The following is a 15,014-nucleotide window of genomic DNA, read 5'->3' as shown; positions in this document are numbered from 1 at the left end:
CATACCACGGGGTCCTGTTCATCCACCCCTCCACGGGCACCCCTCCACCGTCTACTGTTCATCCAGCCCTCCACCACACCACGGGGTCCTGTTCATCCAGAGGCAACTCCACCGCTCACTGTTCATCCAAACCCTCCCCCCCGGCGCAACGCTCACTATACATCCCATCGATCGGCTTCAGTTAGCAGCAGTAGCGAAGGAATCGCTCGATCGGGTTTAGTAACGCATAGCCTGCAGTGCAATCGCTCGGGTTCAGTTAGAGCCCAACGCCTCGCTCGGGTTCAGTTAGAGCCAACACCTCGCACACACGCGTGTACGTGTACGAGAGAAACGTGCATCGCTCGGCCCCCGACCTCCCACCGTAACCGGGAATTCCCCGAAATTTTCCTCCCCCTCGCTTCTACCACGGTTTTTCTGTCATGAACGGCCCAAACAATGTCATGCAGCTGCGTCTTCGGCCGCCCAGGACAAAAAGCCCATTTTCTGTCATGATTATTTGTCATAGAAGTAGGAGCCCACCACATCTATGATGATACCGGGTTTTGTCACAATTATCGTCATAGAAGTGTCATATGTATGATAGAAAAAATTCGTTCGGCCCAAAATGTCACAGATGTGTCTTTTTTTTGTAGTGATTAGGGAGGCTAGGTCTGCTAACCGGCCACGTTCGCAATGTGTAGGTGAGCAACGGGCGATGGGCTTAGACCCCTGCGCCATAGGATTTAGACCGGCGTGCTGACCTCTCTGTTTTTCCTAGGTAGGGTTGCGACGTATTGATCTTCCGAGGCCGGACATGACCCAAAAAGTGTGCCCGGCCAGAGGGATCGAGTGCGTTGGGTTATGTGGTGCACCCCTGCAGGGAAGTTTATCTATTCGAATAGCCGCATCCCTCGGTAAAAGGACGACCCAGAGTTGTACCTTGACCTTATGACAACTAGAACCAGATACTTAATGAAACACACCCTTTCAAGTGCCAGATACAACCCGGTGATCGCTCTCTAACAGGGCGATGAGGAGAGGATCGTCGGGTAGGATTATGCTATGCGATGATACTTGGTGAACTTACCATCTACTCTCTTCTACATGCTGCAAGATGGAGGTTGCCAGAAGCGTAGTCTTCGATAGGACTAATTATCCCCCTCTTATTCTGGCATTCTGCAGTTCAGTTCACCAATATTGCCCCTTTACACTGATACCCATGCATATGTAGTGTTGATCCTTGCTTGTGAGTACTTTGGATGAGCACTCACGGTTGCTTTTCTCCCTCTTTTCCCCCTTTCCAATTCTTCCTGGTTGTCGCAACCAGATGCTGGAGCCCAGGAGCCAGACGCCATCGTCGACGACGACTCCTACTACACCAGAGGATCCTACTACTACGTGTAGGCTGCTGGCGACGACCAGGAGTAGTTTAGGAGGATCCCAGGTAGGAGGCATGCACCTCTTTCGATCTGTATCCCAGTTTGTGCTAGCCATCTTATGGCAACTTGTTTAACTTATGTCTGTACTCAGATATTATTGCTTCCACTGACTCTTGTGTATTCGAGTTTATGTATTCCAGCCCTTGAGGCCCCTGGCTTGTAATATAAAGCTGTATTATTTTAATTTGCGTCTAGAGTTGTGTTGTGATATCTTCCCGTGAGCCCTTGATCTTGATCATACACATTTGCGTGTATGATTAGTGTACGGTCAAATCAGGGGCGTCACATTTGATCCTTCAGATCTACGACTTTCTTAGGCGATGGTTGTTGCTCTGATGCGCTGGTCCTATGGGGTCTTAGCACGACGACTTGCCGACTATCTACTACAATAAGGTTTGCCCGACTCCAGTGAGGGAGGGGCGATGACGGCGGCATGCCTCCGACTCGCTGCAGTGCTTGTAGTCGTTGCTAGATGGTCCACAGACATGGTTGTAATTTTATTACCTCTGTTGTTCTTTGTACAACCATGATTGAAGATGAATAGATTGGAAATTTCTCAAAAAAGTGAAGCGTCACATTTGGTTTTTACTTATGTCCCGTTATTGATGAGTTACTCAGTGAATACAACTTAGTGAAGAGTCACAATGATTTCAAAAACATGTGCTTGATGCAACACAAATGGCGTGCACAGAGACCATGTTCGCATTAGAGATCTGGTGGCTCGTTTCACTAACGATGAAGTGATTGATACGTCTCCAACCTATATATAATTTTTGATTGTTCCGTGCTATTATATTATCCATCTAGGATGTTTTATATGCATTTATATGCTATTTTATATGATTTTTGGGACTAACCTATTAACCTAGAGCCCAGTGCCAGTTTCTGTTTTTTTCTTGTTTTTGAGTTTTACAGAAAAGGAATACCAAACGAAGTCCAATTGACCTGTCAATTTTTGTGGATTTTTTTATGGACCAAAAGAAGCCCCCGGAGTAAAAGAGTTGGGCCATTAGAGTCCCGAGCCATCCACGAGGGTGGAGGGCGCGCCCTACCCCTGGGCGCGTCCCCCTATCTCGTGGACGACTCGGAGACCCCCCTGACGTGAGTCCGACACCAAAAAATTCTATAAATACAGAAACCCCCGAAAAGAAACCTAAATCGGGAGTTTCGCCGCCACAAGCCTCTGTAGCCACCAAAAACCAATCGGGACCCTGTTCCGGCACCCTGTCGGAGGGGGGATCCATCATCGGTGGCCATCTTCATCATCCCGGCGCTCTCCATGACGAGGAGGGAGTAGTTCACCCTCGAGGCTGAGGGTATGTACCAGTAGCTATGTGTTTGATCTCTCTCTCTCTCTCTCTCTCTCTCGTATTCTTGATATGGCACGATCTTGATGTATCGCGAGCTTTGCTATTATAGTTGGATCTTATGATGTTTCTCCCCTCTATCTCCTTGTGATGAATTGAGTTTTCCCTTTAAAGGTATCTTACCGGATTGAGTCTTTAAGGATTTGAGAACACTTGATGTATGTCTTGCATGTGCTTATCTGTGGTGACAATGGGATATTCACGTGATCCACTTGATGTATGTTTTGGTGATCAACTTGCGAGTTCTGTGACCTCGTGAACTTATGCATAGGGGTTGGCACACGTTTTCGTCTTGACTCTCCGGTAGAAACGGGGCACTCTTTGAAGTTCTTTGTGTTGGTTGAATAGATGAATCTGAGATTGTGTGATGCATATCGTATAATCATACCCACGGATACTTGAGGTGACATCGGAGTATCTATATGACATTAGGGTTTTGATTGATTTGTGTCTTGAGGTGTTATTCTAGTACAAACTCTAGGATAGATCGAACGGAAATAATAGCTTCATGTTATTTTACTACGGACTCTTGAATAGATCAATCAGAAAGAATAACTTTGAGATGGTTTCGTACCCTACAATAATCTCTTCGTTTGTTCTCCGCTATTAGTGACTTTGAAGTGACTCTTTGTTGCATGTTGAGGGGTTGTTATATGATCCAATTATGTTATTAATGTTGAGAGAACTTGCACTAGTGAAAGTATGAACCCTAGGCCTTGTTTCGAAGCATTGCAATACCGTTTGTGCTCACTTTTATCATTAGTTACCTTGCTGTTTTTATATTTTCATATTACAAAAACATATATCTACCATCCACATTGCATTTGTATCACCATCTCTTCGCCGAACTGGTGCACCTATACAATTTACCATTGTATTGGGTGTGTTGGGGACACAAGAGACTCTTTGTTATTTGGTCGTAGGGTTGTTTGAGAAAGACCATCTTCATCCTACGCCTCCCACGGATTGATAAACCTTAGGTCACCCACTTGAGGGAAATTTGCTACTGTCTTATAAACCTTTGCACTTAGAGGCCTAACAACGTCTACAAGAAGAAGGTTGTGTAGTAGACATCAGTGATGCACCCAGTTGGCCAGTTTCAGGATGATGAAGTATTTTTTCATGAAAAATCATTTGTTTCATCTACAACTTGGTCACAAAAGGATGAACTCGTTGAGACATGATATTTGAATGATTATGAGTAGCATAGTTTCAACAGTAACCGCTGCATCCCACCTCATAACAAAGGGAACAACAACGAAACGTTTCCTCCCTGTCCTTCCATGAGCTACTCCCACACTAGGGTTTTCCCACCTTCCGCCACCGCCGATTTGCCTCGTCTCATGTGGCGGCTATGGAGGCACGGTGGATCATGAATCCTGCCGGTGGGAGGGCTCATGCTTCAATTTAGGTTTTTTTTAGTTTGTTTAGGGTTTTGTGTCCTACTCGGGAAGATGAGGCGGCGATGGCTCCCTGAGATGAAATAAGGTTCTTTCAGCCTAGCCCCCGTCCTAACAATGCGTCTAGTGTCATTTGAGGGCGTGTGGAGGTGTGTCTCCTGTGGATCTTGCGGGATTCAGTCGGTGTTTGTCTTCGGTGGACTTGCTTAGATTCGGCCAGTGTTCGTTTGTGTTCGTGTTTCTACATATTGGTTCGATTTACACTTCATTTCACCGGCGACGGTTACTGTTTTGGTGTGCTGGTCTTTTGGGGTCTTAGCACGGTGACTTTCTAACTGTCTACTACAATGTTTGCTTGACTCTAATAAGGAAGAGACGATAACAATGACGCGACTTCGGCTCGCTCATGTGCTTGTAGCCAGTGGCATAAGCAGGGCTAAACCACATTAAAGGATTTGTCATGCGCCCCATACCATGTCCCTTCTTGCATGTGACGCTGTTTGTAGTTATCGTCAGGTGATCTATAGACATGGATGTGATTTTTATTGCTTGTCTTTATTTATGATGAATGGAAGAGAATTTTTTTTGAATTTTGTCCTTGCTCAGCAAACATCACGAAATAGAAAAATACTCGTAAGTACTCAGTGGTGCTGGCAAATCCCAACGCAAATTCCCTTCTGCCCCACGTGACCCACGAATTGGATGCGTGGCTCGTGTTAAAGTTACACACCCGGATAACTGTCACGTACGTACGTGCCTGCTTCTGCACCGGCCGATGCCAACAACGCCTATATTTTACACTTTCCAAAACGAAACCACCCGTGGTTAAAACGATGTAATAAAGCACTGCTAGTCCCCTTCCGTTGTTCTTACCGCGATTTGGACCTCTGCAAACCCAGCACGAAATCCCTCGATCGCCCGAATCCGATCGAAGCTTTTCTTCCTCCGCAATCCAAATCTCGCGCGCGCTGCGATGGCGGCCGCCGCCATCTCCCACCTCCGCCGGGGCGCGCAGCGCCACGCGCTCCTATACCTCTCGCGCCGCCACTTCTCCTCTCCGTCCTCCCTCGCCGCGGCCGCCCCGCTCGCCGCCGCTGCTCGCCGCCTTCTCTCTACGTCGGTGGAATCCGGCACGTCCTCGAAGGCGGGAAGCTATAAGCCCCCGCCCCTCGACCCCTTCCGCGCTGCCCTCGCTTCAGCGTCGCCGCCGCTGGAGTCGCCTCCCCTAGAGGAGCCCCCCGCTACCCCGCCGCTCCCGGAGGTAGCTTCTGCGGCCGCGGCGCCCGAGCAGGATCCGGTGGTTTTGCAGAAGGAGCAATTGGAGGGCCTGAAGGCAGGGCTGGAGGCGGTGAGGAGTAGGGAGGAGTCGCCGGAGGAGAAGGAAGCGTGGTGGTTGCTCAACCGCGCGGTCGTGAATTACTGCGGCAGCGCCGTTGGCACGGTGGCAGCGAACGACCCGTCCACGGCCAACCATATGCTTAATTACGACCAGGTCTTCATCAGGGATTTCGTGCCGTCTGCCATCGCCTTCCTCCTCAGAGGTGAGAGCGACATCGTGAAGAACTTCTTGCTGCACACCTTGCAGCTCCAGGTGAGTCACATTTACCTTAAAATGGTTACTGCTACTATACACGTCTACTCTATGAGATACTTCCTTCAGGTTAAATGCAGTAGCCACAATGTTGCAATGTGCTATATAGATGTTATTGTGGAATTATATAATGCCATTTCAGTGTGATGGCAGAGGAAATATCTACAATTAGTTTATCTCACAAATGGCCTTTCTAGATAACAGCAATAATGTACTCCCTCAGTTCGAAATTAATATTGAAGTTCTAGCTTTGGTCGAAACTTATTAAGTTTGATCTAGTTTGAAAAATAAATCAATATCTACAACGCCAAATTAATTTCATTAAACATACTTCTCACTATGTATATTTCATGTTGTAGATCTTACTATATTTTTCTATAAATTTGGTCAAAGTTAAACTAGTTTGATTCAGGACAACCTTAGAACTTTAATTAATTTGGAACGGAGGGAGGATATTGTGAATTTTAGACCTCTTGCTTTGGTGTTGATTATTTTGGCATTGCACACATGTTTCAAAAACTCGAGTATTAGAGAACAGAAACATAGTGACTAGCATTTTTCTGCTCTGCAAGTTTATTGGCGGGATAACTCTGCAAGCATTCATTTAAGAATGTAAGGCTTGATTTGAATATATTACACCTTCCACCGTCTGCTACCGGTGTATGTTGTCCATGCCTCCACTTCATAATCTGATTGTAACAGTACTGTGTTAAATTTGGAAGTTCACCATGCAGTTACGGTGTTTTTGTTTTGGGCTTGAGCGCAGTCCGTGACTTAGGTTAGAGTGAGTTTACCCTGTTCCTTTTGATTTGGCCATACGGGTGACTGCGTTGCGCTTTGGCAAAAGTTGAACATTCTTGCTGCGCTCAAATAGGGATAAAATGAGTAGGTGCAAGTAGGTCTGTGAGCTTACAAGTTGCATTTGCATATGCATGTTCAGAAACTCATACATGTGTTTTAAATAGCTTAAAATGTGTTATTTTCTCTCGCTTGCATATAATATGCATGGGGCTAGGCAGTGAGCACTGAGGTATAAGAAAAGTCTATTGATCTGTGACTCAAATTGAAATGTTGCGGATCAACAACTAAATAAATCAGTTGGATAACTAACCAATATTGATATGATCAGTGTATGGTATGTACTCAAATCTGCATGCGGAGGCACAAATTTGCTAGAGGTACATTGGCAAGCCAAGAAACTGACCTCTCTCTGCCTATCCACCATGGGGTTGGTAGTTGTATGGAGCTCACAGCACCATGGTTCACTTAACATTGATGTGGCACACTCTGGGTGGCACACTTAGCATTCACCAGCAACTTTTTTCGCTGCTGCAACATGGCTTGCAGCCGTATACTTACGGTTGCTGGCAGCGATGAACCAACCAGTGCTCCTGCTGAGGCTGTCCTCGAGCTGCAGAAATGTGATGCCATAGAACACATTGAAATTCCCTGTAGCTGCCGATCATCTGGTTGCTGGTGACCTTACAGCGTTGGGCACTGGCCAACCTGGACTCGTACGTGACTGCAGATTTCTGGACAAGGAGGAAATGTCACGGAAGGCACAGAGCAGTGGAGCCAAGAGCTGATAGCAGCACTGTAAGAGGCTGAAAAACGAAGGGCAAAGATAATGATGAGGAGGCCTTGCAGAAGTTGGAGGTGGTGGACTGAACTCTTGAAAGAGATGTAAACAAAGGTAAGGACAGTGCCCCACCAGGGAAGATCTGGTTGGTGCGGCCCTTGTAGAAAACCGTGCACAGCTTGACATACGTCCTGAGACACAAAAAACAGCCACCCTCTAAATAGTATGTCTTAGTTCACTGATCTTGGGCCCGTTCAATGAAGAGGAATGGGGGCTAAGTGATCTGCCTCACACTGGTGGGCGGCCGCAGTGCTGCATGAGTGGGGGAGTAATAGCTGCTGCACAACTCAGCAGCAACACATGCACTCAATTAGAAACAACAGCAGGGGCCCTTCCTCTCCCTACCAGATCAGAGAGAGAACAGGGAGAGAGAGAGAGAGAGAGGAGGTACGCAGTGAGGAGGGTAGGTGAAGAAAAAAGTAATTTCCATCTCATTGCCACAGCGCCACCTTTTTCCACATAAATGACATGTCAACTAGGTAAACAACTAGCAAAAAAAGAAACTCCTAGGCAGACTTATTTGAGGCCTGTTTAAGAACGTATGTATGTTTGTGGATATAGTTGTACGAGGAGTTTTAAGCATCTTATAGTTTGACTTCTGCAAGGCTACATTTCCGTAGTACTCCCTCCGTGCCTGAAAAGAAAGCGTATAAATTTTGTCTGATGTCAAACTGTGCAAAGTTTGACCAAGTTTGTAGGAAAAACTACCAACAACTACAATATTAACTAGATAGTAGTTGTTGACAGATTTCCCTACAAACTTGGTCAAATTTTGCACCATTTGACTTCAATTTTTTTGTATGCTTTCTTTTCAAGCACAGAGGGAGTACGAAGTTGGCTCACTGAGATTCGGAGCAGCATCATAATGTCAGCTGTTATGACCTACCATATGTGGTGCGACATGGTTGTCTATATAGACATAATGTGGCTAGAGTAAGCGAGCAAGATATCATGTTGCCATTAGCACCAAGTGCTAGTGATAACCCCGCCTTTGTCTTGTAATAATCTAATTCAACTTTATTCTCTAGATAATGCCCTGACATTCCTCTTTATATTTAGAATATCTTTGCAAACCCAACATGATAATAAGTTACCATTTCAGCTTCTCCAATCAATCAAAACAATGAAATGCTGTCCTATAGTTACATCTTTCAGTCACAATATTTTTTTCCTCGACTATTTTTCACTCCCCAGTAACTCGATTTGTAGAATAATTAATGGATGTGGGGAAAAGTCTATGCAAGTTTCTGCACTAGTTAAATTAACTTGTTTTTCTCAGTCATTCAATTCCGGACACTATATAATTGGATAAAAATGTGAATCTAGTTTTCACACATGGTGTGAATCTGAATTTCTAGAGATAGACAGAAGCGATTTTAGTGCTCGAGTTAATTCTGAGTAACTTACTTAATATTGGTTTAATAATTCGATAATAAGTATCTTCTGAGATAACATGAGTGTGTTCTCCTCAAAATAAGAAACATATACTCCCTCCGTTCCTAAATATAAGTCTTTTTAGAGATTTCAATAAGTGACTACATATGGAGCATCTGTATGTAGTCACTTATTGAAATCTCTAAAAAGACTTACATTTAGGAACGGAGGGAGTATTATTATTATTATACTGGAAACATGGTTTTGTGCTTCATAAAACAGGCCTGGGCACCAAACCCCTGAAAACAGCATCGACAAATTGTCTTGAATAGCGTCCTGTGAAATAACTACAGAGTTGATATTCTCGTTGTCCTGGATATCATTGATTATCTAAGTTGCGAGCGATGTTTCTGGAAGTATCTCTTTATCTCTCTTTTTGTACCTTTTTAGAGTTGGGAGAAGACAGTGGATTGCTACAGTCCTGGTCAGGGGTTGATGCCTGCTAGTTTTAAAGTCAGATCTGTGCCTTTAGATGGAAACAATGAAGCATTTGAGGAGGTTCTTGACCCTGACTTCGGAGAGTCAGCCATTGGGCGGGTAGCACCTGTCGACTCTGGTGAGTATGTTGAGCGCGCTTGTGTTATACCTTTGACGGCAAGTTCTGTTTTCATGGATTTTCATATGAAATTATATTTTCTCAGGACTTTGGTGGATAATTCTACTGAGGGCATATGGTAAAATTACTGGAGACTATGCACTACAAGAAAGGGTTGATGTGCAGACAGGCATCAGACTAGTCCTGAATTTATGCTTGACTGATGGATTCGACATGTTCCCTACGTTGTTAGTCACCGATGGATCATGCATGATTGATCGGAGGATGGGAATCCATGGGCATCCTCTTGAGATCCAGGTAAGCTAATCTTGTACACTTCATGTTGATATAGTCAAGTATCGTGTGGTAGTTATGGCCTTATGGGGTAAAAGGATATTTGTTCTGTTCTAATAAAAATTCTGAACTGGCAACTCAAATGGAATGTCCATTGTAGTTTGACACTTCACTTTGTATATGCGAGGCTCACAAATACGTAGGAATACACTGTATAAAGAGAGTGTTCTCATATTGAACCTAACAGGAGTTTTTCACAGGCTCTGTTCTATTCTGCTTTGCGCTGTGCCCGTGAGATGGTCAGTACAGATGATGGATCTAAGAACTTGATCCGTGTTATCAACAACAGGCTCAGTGCTCTGTCCTTTCACATAAGAGAGTACTATTGGGTCGATATGAAGAAGATAAATGAGATTTATCGCTACAAGACCGAGGAGTACTCACATGATGCTATCAATAAGTTCAACATCTACCCAGAGCAAATCCCATCCTGGCTTGCAGATTGGATTCCTGATAAGGGTGGTTACCTTATAGGAAACCTACAACCAGCTCACATGGATTTCAGGTTTTTTTCTCTTGGAAATCTCTGGGCGATTGTTTCCTCTTTAGCAACTCAAAAGCAAGCAGAGGGTATCCTGAACCTCATTGAAACCAAATGGGATGATATAGTTGCAAATATGCCTCTCAAGATATGCTACCCTGCTCTGGAGTATGAGGAATGGCGTATTATCACTGGTTGCGACCCCAAAAACACGTAAGCAACTGAAAATTCTTCTATGTGCCGTGTATGTATTCAGTTTGCGGGATTTTCAGATTCTGGTGCTTATTATGCTTTGCACAAGAACTGAATCTCTCTGAATGAAAAATACAAATAAGCATCACTTGCTTCTAACATTCTAAGTAGTATTCTTTTGGCCCCATGATGAGTCTTACAAATAAGCATCACTTGCTTCTAACATTCTAAGTAGCACTATTTTGGCCCCATGACGAGTCTTTACCTATGTTATTAATCGAAATTCATTGCTAGTATTGATCAAGTTGTATTCTTTCGGCATTTCTCTTGCAAAAAAGTATGTTTGGGTATTTGAGCACTCCTTGTAAGATTTTCGTTGTTGCTTGCAGGCCCTGGTCGTATCATAACGGTGGATCTTGGCCTACATTGCTATGGCAGGTATAGATTCTCTAATAACTTTTCTTGCTTTGCTTAATGTTTTAATATTATTTTTTGCTATCATAAGATTAATTATTTGTCTGTGTTATAACTCAGTTCACCCTAGCCTGTATCAAGATGGGTAGGCCTGACTTGGCAAGGAGGGCTGTTGAAGCCGTGGAGAAGAGGCTCTCAGATGACAAGTGGCCAGAATATTATGACACCAGGACAGGAAGGTTTATTGGAAAACAGTCGAGGCTATATCAGACATGGACAATTGCAGGGTTTCTTAGCTCTAAAATGCTTTTGGATTGTCCGGAGATGGCATCAATATTAATATGTGACGAAGATCTCGAGCTACTGGAAGGCTGTGCTTGTGGCCTGAGCAACAGCGCTCGCATCAAATGCTCCCGTCGTGCAGCCAGGTCTCAAGTCCTTGTGTAGTTCCATATACTTTTGCTTGACAGCCAAGACCTGCAGTGCTTCTTCTAATTTACTGGACTTTTAAGACACAGAAGTTGGCACTTGTAATATCACCAGGGTATCCACTTCATATGCCGGTTATTTTGGCAAGTTGGTGGTCCCATAATCCATCGATACAAGAGTACACTGTTGTATAGGTTTCACGTAATCGCAATTGTGTACACGAGGCCAATTAACTCAAGTTGACTGGCAGTTTTATACAGATACTATCATGTAAATATTACCACTTGTAATCAATTTATTCTGATATAAAACCGCGGACTCTGACAGTGTGTTCCTGTTGCCCCCGATATGCTGTCTCGCGCTTGCACCCCGTGAGTCAAACTGTCAGCGCCGTAAATTCGTACTGCATTTGCATTTTGTTCCCGGCCAGCTAATGTGTGCGTCCTGCCCTGTGCAGCACTGATAGCCAAGACTCGAGCAGTCAAGATCTCTGAAATTGGCTTTCTTACTGCGCCCTCTTTAACACGCCGCTGGTTGGTCCATGCATGCAATCCCTGGCACCTAACAGAGCAGGTAAATTTTCATCTCTGGAGTAGTAGTTGTTGATGGTTCTAGTTTCTACTGTAACTTGTTGTGGCTTTGAACAAATCCAGACTCAGTCTCTTGAACTTTGCTCTGCTAGTCAGCTGTAAATTTAGAGCATTTAACCTTCTGGACGAACTGACTTGACAATGGTGACCACTGAGTCTGCCTGGCCACTTCTTAACGCGCTTCAGCTGCACAGGTTTTTACTTATTGCGTAGGTGTTTTGTTACTGTTTCTTGATCAGAACACAATCATGGGCTTTGCCTAGGAGCAATAGGGTCTCCACTGCCTTGTCTTTCAACCTGCACCGGGAGGTCACAGACGCAACCACCCTGCTCATCTAGTCTGCCATCTAGTATGTCTTGTACACATCGCTCGTAGGAGCCTGGAACTGCGAGGTCTCCCTTGCAGACAGGAATAGGATCTGGGAAGATCTTTAGCGTGCCAACTGGTTTATTTTTTTAATCAATTGGGCTCTAGGATCTGCAGTATTCATGGTCCAATCTTACGGTCATACGCCACCCATTTATGGTCATTTTATGATGTATCACTGGGCTGCTGTGCAGAGTTGAGGTGAGCACAGTGGTCCAGGGCAGAGGGCCTTGAACAAAACCTGGTGGATTCAGAACAACGAGTGAGTAGAAAACATGGTAGGAGTATTTCTTTTTTCTTTTGAAAAGCATGGTATGGTAATGTAAGTATTCAAGAACCATAAAAGATACACTTTAAACTCGCTACTATGAATTGCTAGGATTATCCAGACTCGAATCAGTATACCGAGCTTAGCAATGTAATCTCGTTTTGAAATACTCCTACTAGTAGGAATTCCATTCTTGAATCATCATGGCCATGGATATTAGGAGTATTATACTAGTAGGAGTAGTAAATTTTTTTTTTTGCGAGGAAGTAGTAGTAGTATTATTGGTGGGGTGGTTTCTGGCTGTACATCTATACCTACCTCATTGATTTCACTTCCAAGAGATGGCAAGGCTAGCTACTCCTAGCTAGTATCTCTTGGAAGAATCGGTGTGGCACAAGTTCTCTTCTCAAGAAAGATGCAAAAGATATGGGGCCATAAAACTGGATCCGTTGCCATGCATGCGCGTTTGGATTTTGACTAGTCGGGTTGCTGCAGTAGTAACACCCACACCAGTCATGCATTGCCTTTGCACCAAAAAGATAAGAGCCATGCATGCCTTGAATGCCCTGCTCTGAGGCTTCCCTGTTGGGCAAGGTTTAGTTGTATCGATACTAGCACGACTTAGCAGCATTTTCGCCCCTTTGCTTCTCCTAGCTCATCGCTGTTCCTGTTCTTGCAACTGTTCCTGGACATGGCGTGGATTCCTGCCTTTCTGTTGCCTGCCCACAGTGCTGTTGCTTCACTGTTTCAAATTCAATCCATTTTGTCCACTTACCACTAACTTCTGAGCTGAGAAAACTGAGGCTTTGCGCCCTTATCAAGCATGCATGCATGGCAAAGCCTTGAAGCGTTTTGGAAGCGTAAAGTAAATGCTGCTGCATGCGCTTTCAAATGTGTGCGGCAGGGGGAGAGAGAAGATCGAGAGCGCAAAAAAGCATTTAAGGACAAAACTATACCCCCTGCGTGAGGCAGCTGTCCAATTGCGCCAGGGTACATAGCTGCCGATTGTGAGAATTTTCTTTTCTCTTTGGAGGGGACAGATGGAGGTGGTGGGCACCTCTTAAATGCCCAATTGTCCATACCAAAGGGTAGAGTAGAGGAAGCAAAAGAATCAATAGAGCTTCGTGCTTGTCATGATGTGGACCTGTTGCTCTCCATTCATAGTAGTACATCTTAGCAAAACAAAAATTTCATAGCCTGATAGATAGTGATATCTGATAGTATCAGGTGTTGGGTTTAATCCCCTAGAAAATTTAGTTGAAGATTGATATACACCAGGAGCAGTAGTAGTATCCTTCATTGCAGCCAGATCTCTTGCTTTCGTCTCGGTGGGACCATAATTTCTACTACCTTATATAAGCTTAAGATCCCCTATCTACACTAACTGATATAAAGGCACAAGTCTAGAATGTTCAGTGCTCGCCCCTTTTGTAACTTAGCCCAAGGAGAGGCACGTGATGAGCATTCTCTTGCACTATCTAAACCTATTTTTCGACCCTCAAGATCAACAGCTAGCATGCGTGTCTGCACTTTGGTTTGCCACTAGTTATGCATTGTCTGTCACGTTTGTTGCCTAGGGAAAAAATGTTCTTCCTTTTGTCTCGTTTCATTGTTTTAGTCTAAGAGGCAATGATATTTGCATAGCCTTAGCCTTTGAGCCCCCGGTGCCCTTCTAGTCCCTTACGCTAGAAAGGCTACCCATGTGAAGAGCACCAGCTTGATCAATGCATGCAATGGCAGCATATATGCATGCATGCAAGCATGTGTTAGTGTTAGAGCACTCTGCCCCCCTAAATTGTATAGTTTCACATTCATGCTTGCAGCAGCAGCAGCAGGAGGAGGCATGCATGTATGTATCTTGTGTCGTGCAAGGATGGTAGGTTGATTCATTTGATGCCTTTCAATGTCCCATTTACTGTACAGAGAGACTCGTGCAAGGATGGTACGTTGCTACAGACGCCGGGTACCCGCAGCCCCTGCAGCCCCGCGTCGCCCCCGTCTCGGGCGACTCGGGTGGCGCTCCAAACCCTAGCCGCCGGGCCTCCATCTCCACCCTCCTCTCCCTCCGTCGGAGCCGGAGGACACCACGGGACTATGACCGGTGGCCGACGGCGGTGACGGGGGATCTCCTCCCTGCCTCGCGATGGACGGGGTAGGGCGGGACCTCTTCCCGTGAGGTGGCGTGGCTGCAATCCGGATCTTGGCGGCATGGCAACTGGTTTCGGGCGGAGGCCTTGGGCAGCGGAGTGGTCCTCAGGTGGCGGTCCGGTGGCGGCGGCGCGGACTGAACGTCGTGGAGGACCTGGCTGGAAGATCGGGCCGGGTGCATGTGGAGGTGGACTCCAGCCATGGCCTGGCCGGGGTGATCGCCTCGCTGCGCGGCGGCGGCCCCGGGTGGTGGCGGCCGGTGAGGCCCAGATCATCCTCGGCTGCATAACATGGACGTACCCATGACCAAGGTGGAGTTGCTCCGACGGTCCGACGGATTTCACCCCGGACCTCGTTCGGTATAGAGACGGTGAAGACCGTGCTTGG

The 15,014-nt window shown here is 45.5% G+C and overlaps 1 protein-coding gene across 1 annotated transcript; it reads left to right on the top strand.

Moving 5' to 3' along the window:
* Positions 1-5,021: 5,021 nt before the first annotated feature.
* Positions 5,022-11,580, top strand: LOC123085698 (neutral/alkaline invertase 1, mitochondrial). The gene is made up of 6 exons (XM_044507381.1): positions 5,022-5,776; positions 9,240-9,405; positions 9,491-9,702; positions 9,939-10,432; positions 10,801-10,849; positions 10,946-11,580. The coding sequence occupies exons 1-6, from the start codon at positions 5,159-5,161 to the stop codon at positions 11,270-11,272; spliced, it is 1,866 nt and encodes a 621-aa protein (XP_044363316.1). The 5' UTR covers positions 5,022-5,158; the 3' UTR covers positions 11,273-11,580.
* The last annotated feature ends 3,434 nt before the right edge of the window (positions 11,581-15,014 follow it).

Source organism: Triticum aestivum, chromosome 4A (assembly GCF_018294505.1).
Source record: "Triticum aestivum cultivar Chinese Spring chromosome 4A, IWGSC CS RefSeq v2.1, whole genome shotgun sequence".
NCBI classification, from domain to species: Eukaryota; Viridiplantae; Streptophyta; class Magnoliopsida; order Poales; family Poaceae; genus Triticum; species Triticum aestivum.
Note: the sequence above shows the minus strand (reverse complement) of the source record. Positions and strands in the feature narration are given on the sequence as shown.